At 40.9% G+C, this 13,759-nt stretch overlaps 1 protein-coding gene across 9 annotated transcripts in view; it reads left to right on the top strand.

The window, feature by feature from the left end:
• The window catches only part of fam13b (family with sequence similarity 13 member B), a 64,263-nt gene that overhangs the window by 35,570 nt on the left and 14,934 nt on the right, over positions 1-13,759 (top strand). For all 9 annotated transcript variants that reach the window (XR_004615186.1, XR_004615187.1, XM_034598071.1 and 6 more), the window contains exon 8: positions 13,186-13,230. Coding sequence is in view for 7 of the 9 variants with exons in the window: in XM_034598071.1 (XP_034453962.1) it covers positions 13,186-13,230 (45 nt within the window). In the remaining 2 variants the exon portion in view is untranslated. The remainder of the gene's footprint in view (positions 1-13,185; positions 13,231-13,759) is intronic.

Here is a 13,759-nt window from a genome sequence, read left to right as displayed (position 1 = left end):
CCCCCAGGCTGAGGGACCAGAGTTCAATCCTCCTGCAGGAACATGATGATCTCTGGTTCTTCTGATCTGCTGATCTCATTTAAGTTAATTACTGAGCATTACACCCAGACTACTGTACATTTTACACCATTTACTGTAATCTCCAGCATAGAGTGAAAATATGGGAAGAGTACAGCTTTTTTAAATCTTAAAGGAGAGTCCATAACTCATGTCAGCAAAGAACGTAACGTGTTGTAAATATTTACTTTCCAAACAAAAATTAAAAAGCAAAACATCACTTAAGAAAAGTCAGTAAAATAGTAAACATGTATAAGTTAGAAGTGAAATTAAAAACGAAGGTTAAATATTTGTTTCTAATACTGAAAGGTGATAAATGTAAAGGTTTAGGGGAATAGGCAGCCAACCTGGAAATGTCCCAAACAAACCACTACTTTTATGGGAAACTCAGTAATTCACATTTATGCAGAATTTGCTTTTCATCATTTAACAAAGCTGGGATAACTGTCGTCAGATTTCACAGTGGTTTCTGCCAAATTTACAAACTTGCAAGAAGACATTTTTATATATTTAATTTGTCTTCATCGCTCCCCAATGTCAGTCATGTATGAAGCAGTAAAAGCTGCAGTTTGTCTTCCCCAACATTGACCCTGTCATACCAGAATAACTGTTTTGATGTAGCGACCTCAGTCAGTCTTAGTGTGTTTAGCAAAAGCAACATTTCTCAGCATATCATCTGCACAAATTTGACCCCAGGGCCTATTTGTGCACCCAACATGTAAAGACTATGCATACATTAGCAGTAAGCTGGTTGAGATGCACAAATTGACAGTGTGCGTGGAGTTTATGTGTGTGTGTGTGTCTCCGACTGAACTCACCAGGAACTCCAATTATATCTTTTCTCTTCCCTCCACACTCACATCTTCTCTTTCGTCTCAATTTTTGTAAAATAGATTTAAGATGAAACATTTTCAGCTCGTGCAGACATGTTATTACACTGCATGTTGCTTAAACCAGGACTGAAGTGTGTTTTGCTCCGTTTGCACTGCATTGCACCAATTTCTCAGTAGCCAACTACCTTAGATTGTAAGATAAAGTAAAGTGCTGTATAACAATAAATCAGTCTGATACGCGTGTGTGTGCGAGCGAGCGAGCCTGTGTGTGTGTGCGTGTGCGTGTGTGTGTGTGTGTGTGTGTGTGTGTGTGTGTGTGGGTCAGTCGTGTCCTACTGGCCTTTAAGATGATTAGACAGTAATCCGTAATCCACGTACAGACAACTCGCACAGTTTCACGTAGTTACACACACACATGCTCGCTTGACTTAAACCATACAATGCACACAGTGTTGTTTGCATCGCTAAAAGAGGTGTACATAAAAGGAAGACTCATTGTTGACGTTGCTGGATGATGAAGGCATTTTAACACTTTGCATGTGCTGCCATGATGCTGTTGTCCCACTTCACGTTCAGCTCACTGTGCCAGGGTTCAACAGTCATGATAAATAAGGTCACGGACAAAAGCCGTGCTCAGGCTGCTGTGTACGTCTGGGTTTTTTTTGTATTTAAGTAGTTTAATAGTTATAAATCGTTTGTGGGACACCACCAGAGCATTCCTCTCTGTGTGTCTCATCTGTGTGTGTGTGTGTGTGTGTGTGTGTGTGCGTGTGCGTGTGTGTGTGTGTGTGTGCGTGTGTGAGGGTCTTAGGTGGCAGCTGTTGTACCACGGTGCTCAGGCTGCACGCAAAGCTTAAATAATTATGAATACGACGGAGGGTTACATGCAGCAAATTATTAAAAATAAGCAACGCTGTTCACACCGTTTTTGATCTTCAGGACTAATGTGATTGTTTTAGTTGGTTTTAATTCTCTGTGAGCCTCGGCCAGGCCGCAGCAATCATCCCCATGACCTTGTCTAACCTCAGTGTCTGGGCTGGGGGATTATTGCTGTATTAGTAGACCCTGGAGACGACAGTGTACACACCACAAAGCAATTTTAAACAATGTTGACGCAGAGATTTATGAACATACATCTGTTTAAGTTGCTAAAAATATCAAGTATCCTTTGAGCCGGCCACAGATACAGTGAATAGCCGGTCTCTTTGCTTGCTTACACAAAAGGAAAGGAAAAGTTGGATTTCACTGCAGGCATATTTCTGCCAAACGACACACATAAGAACATTAGTTGTAGACTTAAATCTGTCTTAGTTTGGTGGTTTGGTTTATGTCTCCTGTCCATTTGCCTGTTTGTTTCTTTTTTTGTCTTAATAACAATAGAGGAGAAAAGCAATATTATTAACAGACACCCTGGCATCTATATGGGTATTTTGCTACATGCTACATCAGTGCATTAGTGCATTAGTGCATTAGAACAACAAGTACAATTGTGTTGCCGTAAATATTTTCAGGAATCATGTCATTTCCTGTTACTAAATTGGCACGTCCCACATTTAGGGGCATGACAATTTTTTGCCACACAAAAAAAACAAACAGACAAAACAAAAACTCAATCGATCTGCCACACAAAAATAAGTTGTTTTCATGTGTTTGTGTGAGGAAAACAATCACATCTCTTTAGATTACTAAACATTTTCCAAACCTTTTCTTTCAAAATATTACCTGGTTACTTGTATCTCCATTATTTTCTGTCCCTTTCTTTCATTCTCCTCTCTAATTTCCTCCCAGTTTACCATTGCTTACGTCACTGTCGCAAAACCTTGTCTTGACCTTTCGTGCTGTCTTAAAGATTTTGATGAGTCAGTACACGTCTGTGTTTCTGAGGTGAGTGGTGACTGAGCCGTGTGTTTATCGGCTATTCTTTGACACATAAATGCTTTGTGACAACTCAGAAATATAGAGAAAGTTCCTGTTCAGTCACTCTGACTTGTTTGTCTAGTACTTGACAGACAGCAGCAAGTCTGTCCTCTGTGGCCGCTGCAGTGTTCCCTCAATAGACTCTTAATTTCAACACACACAAACACACACACACCTTTCATGCTGACATCCTCTGCTCATTTCAAATCTATATTTAATCCCTGGTATTATCTTCTGATCTCTCTTCTTCCCTCATCACTGCTTCCTCTGCTTAACTTTGTCTCTCTGTATGGAAAATATTTTTTGATGAGGCTGCCCTCATGTCCTGGAAGAGTGGGGGCAGTGGTCTCCAGGGTTGCACTCCGGGCAAGGGATGGATTAATGGAAGGGACTGAGAATCGGCGGGCAGAGAAGGTCGGGGGAGAGCAAGGACATGGTGGGAGAACTGAAAGTGTCACCTCTTGTGAAAGATTTATTGATTGTTCCGTCTGGCTGAAAACGCAATATCAGACCCCCCGAGGGAAAGGTCAGCCAGAGGATGACATTTAGACACTTTATCAAACACTTGTCTTCCATTTGCCTCCATTTCTGTTTGTCGTTCCTCAACGTTACAACCATCATACCTTCCCGGCATGACTGTGGTACGTCGTGTCTCATGTTGCAAATAAGCAGCTTCGTACCTCTTCCAGGTCTTGAAGGTTGCTATTTATAGTAGCTGTGGAAATGATCTGGGGTTTTTTCCAATATGAGAACACTTCGTTCCGCTGTTTCTTCCAACAAATGGCACATACACAAACACAAACAGGCAGACACACAAACCAGTACAAACCAGTGCACTTCAGACTGTGAGGAAAAAATTATCATGTAAGTTCATGTCATGTCCCTGTGATGAGGCGAGTGAGTAACAGAATCCAGGTCACAATCTCTGTCAGACTATACTGAGTCAGAGACATGTTGTCAGATCATCCATTTCCAAAATCTCATGGTTTTAAAGTGCAGCAAAACAATGTTCAAACTTGGGCCATTACTGCTAATATCTTTAAATAAACTTTAAAAAAGAAGGGTGTTTAAAATAGAGACCTTCCTGCGATGGGATCACATCAGCTGCAACACACATTATATTGTTGTTCTGACACATGAGTACTCAGTCGTCATCACGGCATGACTATGTGGGTTTGTTGGTTCAGGTCACACTTATCATCAATCTACACACCTGTAAGTTTAGTGAGTGCATGTGTCTAATCTACCCCAAGCATCTGTTTACCCCGTTCTCCTCTTGGTTTCCCTTTAGTGTTGTAGCTCAGATGCAGCTGAGTGGTGCCCTGTAACACATTGTGGTCATCCATCACATGAGTATGTTGAGTCTAAAACATCTGCATGACCTAAACATAGACATAAATACAGTATATAGGTCAGTACAAGAGTATCAGCTGTTCACCTTTAGTGTTTTGACCCAGTTCACGAATGTATCACAAACGGTTTCTTATTCTAGCACTGACACCAAAGGAAACATGATTTTCACACAACTGTTTTTTACTGTGCAAACATATAGTAAAGAGTTTTATAGTGAAGTAGCATTTATTAGTTCCCTGTAATCGGCCTTGATATTTTGACAAAATATTCCCCATTCTGTTCTATAATTTAAATATGTCTATGCACACAGGAAGTGATTCATCAACATTCATAATCAGAGCAATAAGTAATGGGAAAAAAAGCAAAGTTTAATAAAAAAAAGTAAAAGCCTGGAGCTGTGTTTTAAAACGTAATGAGATTAGGGTTGATTTTTACATGACAGTGATTTTAATTTTACAGCTGTCCTTGAATGCACCATGGGGAGGTTTGATAACAGCCTTGCTTTGATTACAGCGGCACAGAACTACGTCTGCACTGTACATTACCATAGAATGCACTGCATATCAACAGACCATTTAACATGATACAACACATCTCAAGAGAGATATGCATATCATCAGATGGCCCCAAAAAAACATTCGTGCAATCATATGTGATAAATACATCTCTGTAACCGTGGGACTCCTCAGTAGTTAATGTTTTAGTAGAACTCCTCTCTCTCTCTCTTCCTCTCAGTTTGTCCTACTTAACGTCGTGCTTTCCCTCCAGCCCTCACCCCTCGCTGCCCGATTGTGTCGAGGTCCTGCTGCAAGCACTTGGCACAAGGTGTAATATGATATAGTAGCTGACCTAGATAACACCATTCTCCTACATGTGCTATCACTTCTCACTCTCAGTTCTGGAACAGCTGTCCAGTGTGGCTTGCTAATGAGGACTCGCGTTCTCAAATAATCACAGACAAGTATTTGCCGTGATTACTTTATCACAATGCTGCTGCTGCTGAAGCCTTTTTATGTTGACACCTTGCCGCTGTAGTTAATTTATGTTAATCAAGATAAAGCTTTAATTAAACCCCTTAAAATACCAGACAGGGTGAATTAACTCCAAACTGTTGCCACAGCAGTCCTAATTGTTTGTGACCAAAGTTGCACAACATTTATTCTTTCTAATCCTCTTTATTCTCTTGAGGAATTGGTGGAATGTCATAGTTTAGTGGAGTGTGTCCCAGACAGGAAACTTAATACAGTTTAAAATTCAACTGTTTTAGGAAGTCATGGATTAATGAGGTATTTAACTAATCGGTCACTTTCAAGAAAACTTTATATAAATTTCACTCAGTTGTACTTATGTTCTTATTGTACCACAATCAGGTCCAAACCTCATGTGTCCAGTCAGTCCACTGACCACTGTTTAATATGAGTTCACATGGTACATTAAATCAATTCTGGATTTGAATAAAGAAAAGGCAATAATTGTAAAGATCCCAGAGGCCAAAGTGATGTCTTCAAATTTAATCGCTCAATGATATGTAAACTAGTCTTTTACAACACTGTTAATTAATTATATTAAAACATTAAATTCACTGGAACAAGAAGAATGTTCAGCTTTTGGTTGGTAAATTAGTTAAACAAGGAATCAAATGTGAAAACTGTTGACAGTTTCGGTTAATCAACTGATTTATTGATATTTCAGTAATTTGGGCAACTGTACTTGCAGAAAACAGGTTAACTAATCCTCTCATGTGAAACAGAACCCAACACTTTTTATCATAATTACCAACAAACTACATAGCAGAACACAACTGTTTGTTTTTTATTTTTGTTTGTTTTTATATATTTACCTCTGTGTCCCCTCATATATCCTGTTCCCTCAATGATCAGTTCATTAGACTCACCACTGTCACCCCTTCTCTCGTGTGTGTGTGTGTGTGTGTGTGTGTGTGTGTGTGTGTGTGTGTGTGTGTGTGTGTGTGTGTGTGTGTGTGTGTGTGTGTGTGTGTGTGTGTGTGTGTGTGTGTGTGTGTGTGTGTGTGTGTGTGTGTGTGTGTCTCACAGACCACTGGGTTGGCTGTAATAATTGCTGAGTTTATGGTCAACACTGAGCGGACCAAAAAAATGACAGTCCTCCCACTTTCTGCTTGATGATTGGCTCACAGAATCCAGTCCCTCTTTCTGATTGGCTCCCAATTTCAGCCCCTCCCTTCCCATTGGTCCCCCTGGGCTTGTTGCCTGGTTGCATCAGGAGCTCGTGTATTTGAGCAGGGCTCTGGATGTTTACTGCAGCACTTTTACACAGTGCACAGTGAGACAACCTTACTCACACACATGCACACACTGACACACACGCACGCACACACACTCAATATCACAGAATGCCCCCAGGCGTTACCCTGGCTCTGCTGCTTTGACCTGCTGATGCTGACTCCTCAAAGTGCTCAACTGGGATAACCTACACACTGGATGCCAGGCAGACCTGCAGACCCGACAGATACGGAGAGAGACGAAATCTGCACAGAGGAGGGACTCAGAGGAAAAAAGAGCGAGTTATCGTGCTGAGTTTTGTAAAAAAAAAAGTCCCTCTGACGTCCCTGCTGGAAAATAACATCAGACTGGACTTCAGTAACCTGCGTCTTGGCTTGTTGACGCCACTGTGAAAATAGGAAGAGACAGACCTCGACCCTGACTCACTGACGGGTCGGATCCATCCTGGCGTAAAAAAACCAAACAAAAGAAAAAGGACAAATCAGAGTGAGAGAAAAGACAGCTGGAAGATGAGAATGGCCTGTGACATTCTGCTGCAGAGGTAAACACCAGAGTTACGTAACTCCTGTGGTCTGACTGGAATGAAATATTGGATGGGTGAATGAATGGTTGGAGGAAAAATGAGTTTTTGATAGATGAATGAATGAATTGGCAATAGTGTGAGAATTGAAAAAAACTATGAATCTGCAACAAATTGGATGATGTGGAGAGGCAGAGGAAAGCTAGAAGAATAGATACATTTGTGAATGAGGGAATGAATCTGGAGAAAACCTTCATGCTGAGAGATTTAAAGCCTTCTGCTTCTTTATGGGGAATGGAAAAATAGAGGGAAGCGAGGATGGGTTGTGTCTCTTGCTCATTGCATTGCTACCAGGGAGAGATCAAAGAGAAGAAAGACCTTTGTCTTTCACAAGAATAGAAATGGAGCAGGTGAAGATGAAGAAAAGGGGGAATTACTTAACAGCTGATATGTTATGCAGCCTTAGCCTATAGGAAGCAGAGGGGGCAGAGAATGTGTCATCATTGTATTGCAGAGAGGGGACAAAGAAGGCAGTTGTCCTAGTAACAAAGCATTTTGTCATGTTAGAGCTTCATTAAGCAAATCCATGACTTTAATACAACTGACATAGGTGCCTTCATAATTGAAGAAAATGAATTAAGTTAAATGGGAAACAATTGGAAAGTTCTTTGAAATCAATTAAAAAACTATGGATAATTTCCGTTCTGTTTCTGTTGCATGAATATGAAGCAGTGCTGCAACAATTGGCGAAATAATTGATTATTTGTATGACAAAGTTTATTTGCTCTTTTCAAGGCATAAAGATGTCAGATGTAATGATTTTGTGTAGAGGTTGGGCTTGAGAAGAACACATTAAATTCTGGAGTGGATCTGTCTAAAGAGATACTAACATGGCCTTAGCCTTGACAGAGTATGTGGTCTTGGGGCGTCCCTCCAGTTTACTTATTTTATTTGTTTGAAATGCTGTTTGTTGACTGAAAATGAAACAGACCTGAAACGAGTTGTCAAATAATCAATGAAGTGTGAATTATTTTAGCTTTTCTCAAAATACAAAACACAGTTTGCGGTTCCAGTTACTCAAACGTGAGGATTTGCTGAAAGTTAAGTGTCACAGGAGAGAGACTTTAATACATTTGGGTTTTGGATTCTTGGTCAAAACAAAACATTTGAAATGCCACTTTATGGGGAAATTATAATGAGCTTTTCTGTCTTGTCTATTTGGAAGTTGTGAAGGACATTTTATTGACTAAACATTTTAATGAATTATTCAAAATAGTGATTCACTCGTTGTTGATTCAAATAATCTTTGGTTGCACCCTATTTTAAACTTGTTGTGTGTAACGGGTTGTGAAAATCTTTCACCGCTGTGACAGGAACTTTAACGTGACTCCAGAAACTGTGATATCTGTAGCACACACTGTTTATTTATATAGCTCGTAAAGTCACACACATACTCAAACCGTGCTGACAAATATAAACCGTTTTAGTACAAGCTGTCAGCAGTCGTCTGTCTTCCCCCTCTGACTCTGCAAGAAGAATCATGAATTAATGGGGGGGGGGTGGGGGATTTGTTGAGTCACTTAAACAAAAGAGATCATTAATCTCAGAAGGCCAGATGTCTGCAGGACAATTAAGAGCAAACAGATGAACCAACACTGTGTTGGCCATTTATAGTCCCGAGTGCAAAGCAGCTGATGTAAACAAACAAGTGAGCGAGTATCCAGGCAGAAAACTAAACACACATCTTAAATGTCTGTCAAAGCCTCCATGTTCCAGTTTGTTTGAATGTAAACGTGTCGTAAGAGTCTGTGAGAGTTTCTCAGCCCTCACATGAAGGATGAAGGACTTTTCTATAAACATTTACTGATTCAGAGAAGAGCCGTTTGTGACGTGCAAAATGTTGCTCGTGATTTTTGTGTGTGTGCTTGTGTTTCTGTGAATTGCGATGGGTTTGTCCATGTTGTAGTGTGTGGGTCTGAGGGAACGAGGGATTTACAGAAGCAGACTGTGTGTTGTACATAGTTATATATAATATATATATATTTTTATATATATATATACATATGTTTATCAGACTGGGGTCTTTGTGTGTGCTGCCTAGACTGCAGTGTTCTTTACCTCCCAGGCAGAACACAGCAGAGGCAGGTTTGCTGACAACAGCACCTCTGCAGAATCACCAACCTCAAACTCACCTATCTTTTTTTTCACACGCACACGCACACGCGCACGCGCACTCGCACTGGCACTGTATGTTTTTGTTGAAGCAGACAAAACAGTCACGCTCAGATGTTGTTTATTTGTCATGTCATTCGGTCACAGACACAGCACGGCGCCTCAGCTCTGTAGTATATATACTCTTGGCTGTGTGAAGCTGAAATTTTTGGCCTATATTTGTAATCTACAGACGGACAGCAACACCCTCATTGTTGACGTATTTAGAGGCAGAGGCAACACCTTGACCTCCCTGTCCAACTATGCGTGATCATTTGTGTAGTGACAGGGGGAATTATCCTGCTGAAAAAGCCCACTGCTACCATTGTGATAAAGGGGGGGGGGGTACCTTGTCTGCAACAACTTTGGTCGATGATTCCTACATGTGACCTAAATGAGTAACACACTGCCTCCACTGGCTTGTCCCCTACCGACATCTTAACATTTCTAGAGATCAAATTTACTGGGGGACTGTTCTATAAGACTGTATTAGTTATAGCTAGGTGTCTAATTAACTGCCAACTGAATATATTACACAGTGCAAACACAATTCTTAACCTATTAAAACAAGATTCATCACCTTGTACATGCATTTTACAGTTCTCTTGTATAAAATCATCATATTTTCCAATTCATAGAGTTACAAAGAATTTTCAAAACAGGATCATTAAGATGAAATCATTCTACACAAACAGATTTGTAAAGAGGGAAATCAAACTTAATTGGCACTAAAATGAGACAAGCACAGATCATTGAGTGAAGTGTATCGATGTTTTTTATTCATAAAACTGAAATCATAAATGTGTTACTCGGCTGTCAGGTGATGTTAATAGCAAACTAATAATGATTTATGTGTTTAATCTTGTATCAATGCAGCGGGCGGCTGAATTAGTTTGTGGGGCTCATGAACTGTGGCATCAGTTATCAGTCACCACTTGCTAAATAAAACTTTGACCAACCGTCAGCAGCTGTGACATTATAAAAAACTGAAGTAGCAGTCTACTTTGGTCTCCATCAAAGATTTCCCGGTATCACTATAAACACATCTTACTGAAGGTGTGACTCCCCAAAGACGTCATGGAGCTCTTATCTCTGTGTCTGGGTACGTCTGCCCCTCTGCCTGTAGGGCAAGAGCTGATCTACTACAAACTTGTCTGAGAACTTCTGAAAGCCTTTATTTGACACCCAGTGCTCCCAGTGCACCCTTGTACATGTGGCAGCTTTAAAGGTTAAAATGTTTTTTTAATTTATGTATATGTCATAAAATGTTCGGAACACACTGTGTTGTTGATAAGTAAAGTGGAATGTATTGGCTACGTATGTATCCAACATGGATTTTGATTGAAATCAATCTTCATTGTTAATGGTATGATATCTTTTTTAGACAGTAAAAAAAAAAAAGAAGCAGTGTTCATCATAAGAGTAAATATTTGGATACCGATGTGTTGTTTTCCTGAACCAAAAGTGCTGAGTAAGACGCGCTGTTCTCCCCGGTCCTGATGCCGTAAAGCATGATTGCTGGTACGTCTGCTCCACTGCTCGAAACATTCCATCCTGAGAGATTATAAAACCCTCTTCAAAACCACTCTCTTCACCAGGGACCCGGAATTTTCCATGATCTCATTTGCCCTTCGTAGTTTCCCTATCAGGGAAGAAATACAGTACCCTAACGGGCTCGATAGAGCGTGTCCTCTGTGGTCCTTAAGGTCTTTACTGACACTGATAGAGATGCTATCATTGCTGCTTAGGGAGCTGGAGGAGGGCAAGCACAACCCAAAGGGCCCAACAGCGGTTTTAGTTCAAGTCCTTGGGGGCTCAGTGGTGTAAGATCAGATATTATCGTCGCTACTTAAGGCCCATGCAGATTATGTAACTTCCTTGAGGGTCCTATCAAGAATCTATTGTTAATAATACAGCCACAGAGAGTGGTCCCTCATTGTACAACTCAGCAGGTTATCCTGCCGTCAGACGTTATCTGTGCCTTCGAGGAGACAGCCGTTGCTGTAGGGAGCCTGTGGGGCGTGTTACTGTTTAATGTTGACTAACATGAAAAGAAAGCAGACGAGGAGCTTATTTGACAAAGAGTCCAATGTTAATGCAGTCTGAATAATCACTGGTTCAAAGATGTAAGATGCTGGAGAGAAAGAAATGATATACTGTAGATGCTATTTCAACATTCTCCCATTTATTTGACTGGAGAGGGAAAGACAACCGAAGAAACACTACAATACAACAAACTCTTTTTTCTCTCCGACTCTCACACACACACACACACACACACACACACACACACACACACACACACACACACACACACACACACACACACACACACACACACACACACACACACACACACGAATGATCAAGCAATAACAGCATCAGAGTGAGATGCTTCTTACATTCGAAGTCAGTAACAAGCGAGGGAGGACAAGAGGAGATAAAAGAGGGAAGAAAAATGAGAGATAAGATAGAGAAGGGAGAGCTTGAGAAAAAGATAACGAAGTAGAGATGATATGAATATATATCTATTTCTATACAAATGGTGATGGGGTGGAATAAGAGGAAGGAAAACTAAATCAAATTCAAACAAATCATAATGGAAGGAAGGGATCTTAATGGAGAGATAAAGGAGAACAGATAGGTGTGAAGAGTAACAAAAAAAGAGCTGAAGAGCAGTTGAAGGATGATGGCAATGATAGAAAGAAACAAGAGAGGGAATATGAATAAAGGATAGATAAAGAAGAATACAGATGAAGGGTGATATATTTTCCTTTCTGTCATTAATAATTCACTCTGTATTGATCGACCTGAAGACTTTCTGCAGCATTAGGAGCAAATGTGTGTGTGGTTGTGTTAAAGAGCAAACACACACACACACACACACACACACACACACACACACACACACACACACACACACACACACACACACACACACACACACAAAGCTTGCATAACCTCAGTTGTTTTTCAGATTAGATGAATTTGCCCGCTGAGTCTCACACATGCACATACATACACACTCACGCACTCACACAGCATATATGAGTTTCCAATGACCTTGTGGGTGCGTGTGCGTGTGCGTGCGCGTGCGCGTGTGTGTGTAGGGGTGTTATATAAATCTGGATTCCTGGCGTGCCGCTGTCACCGTCACTGAGTGTGCAGGCCAGCGGTTGTGCTGCTGAATCAACGGGCACATCTCGACTTCCTCCTAGTTTCACAAACACACACATTGTGCTAAAATCTTAGTGAGGACACTCATTGACATAATACATTCCCTAGCCCCTTACCCTAACCTTAACCATCCAAACTAAAAGCGTAACCCTAACCTAATTCTAACCCTGAACCTAAAACCAAGTCTTAAACCCTCAGACAGCGCAGTGACAAAGTTAGGACCAGTCAAAATGTCTTCACTCTGTAAGGTCTAAGTATTAAATGGTCCTCACAAAGATATAAGTACAGGAACACACTTCCTTGCTTATGTCATGTCAAATATGTCACGATACACACGCTTCTATCTGATCAGCAGGGTTTACGGAGCCCTGTAGCCTAAATAACAATCTGCCCACCCAGAGTGGCGCCACTGACAAACTCTCTCTCTCTCTCTCTCTCTCTCTCTCTCTCTCTCTATCTCTCTCTCTCTCTCTCTGTGTGTGTGTGTGTGTGTGTGTGTGTGTGTGTGTGTGTGTGTGTGTGTGTGTGTGTGTGTGTGTGTGTGTGTGTGTGTGTGTGTGTGTGTGTGTGTGTGTGTGTGTGTGTGTGTGTGTGTGTGTGTGTGTGTCCCCTTGTCCGTTTCATCTCTACAACTCTTGATCTACAAGTTGTCTCTAACGCACAGTGTACACAAAAGCCTTCCTGGTGAACATCATTATTTTCATTCTCCTTCCGTTCTGGCTGTTGCTGCCCGACGCCCTCCAAGGTCATTTCATGTGAATATGGGAGGAGAGTTGTGGAGAACATGATGTTCTAACCATGTTGTCCTTATCCCCCCTCTCTCTCTTTCTCTCTTTCTTTCTTTCTTTCTCTACAGCTCCCACCTCTCCCCTATATCCATCCTGCCTACTGACTCTGCTGAGTAAGTACACACGCACAAAGTCATTTTATCTACTCAGGATAACATACGTAGGCACTTCTTTATGGACACTTCTCAAACACTAGCTGAGAAATCTGACAAATAATATTTCTGTAACTAAGTGGAATATATATCTGAAAACAAGTTGTAATAACCTGCGATTTTTATTAGGACTAGAAAAAAAATATATATAAAGAAGGGGTAAAAGAGAGACTAAGGTTAACAGATGTGTGAAGAGGGAGTAAAAGACTCGAGGCAGATAAAACAACAGCAATGAAGAGGGAAGTGCAGGCAGTGCTGCGAGGAGTTGAGAGAAAAGTAAGAGCTTAAGAGGAAGTAATAAGGAGGAAAGCTGACCTTTTGTTTTCAAAATGAAGCTAAACTAAAGCGTGTTACATGGCTTGGTGCTTTCACAGCCCCGGGGATATGAACTCAGCCATCACATGACTTTGAGCTTTCAGTCTGTTAAAGAGGCAACGTGTAAGAATTGGCTTCCTGGCAAATTATATTATATTATAAACAAGGGGCAGCA

This window comes from Hippoglossus hippoglossus, chromosome 10, assembly GCF_009819705.1.
Source record: "Hippoglossus hippoglossus isolate fHipHip1 chromosome 10, fHipHip1.pri, whole genome shotgun sequence".
Classification (NCBI taxonomy): Eukaryota; Metazoa; Chordata; class Actinopteri; order Pleuronectiformes; family Pleuronectidae; genus Hippoglossus; species Hippoglossus hippoglossus.
The sequence above is the reverse complement of the archived record's forward strand: the minus strand, read 5'-3'. Positions and strand labels throughout refer to the sequence as shown.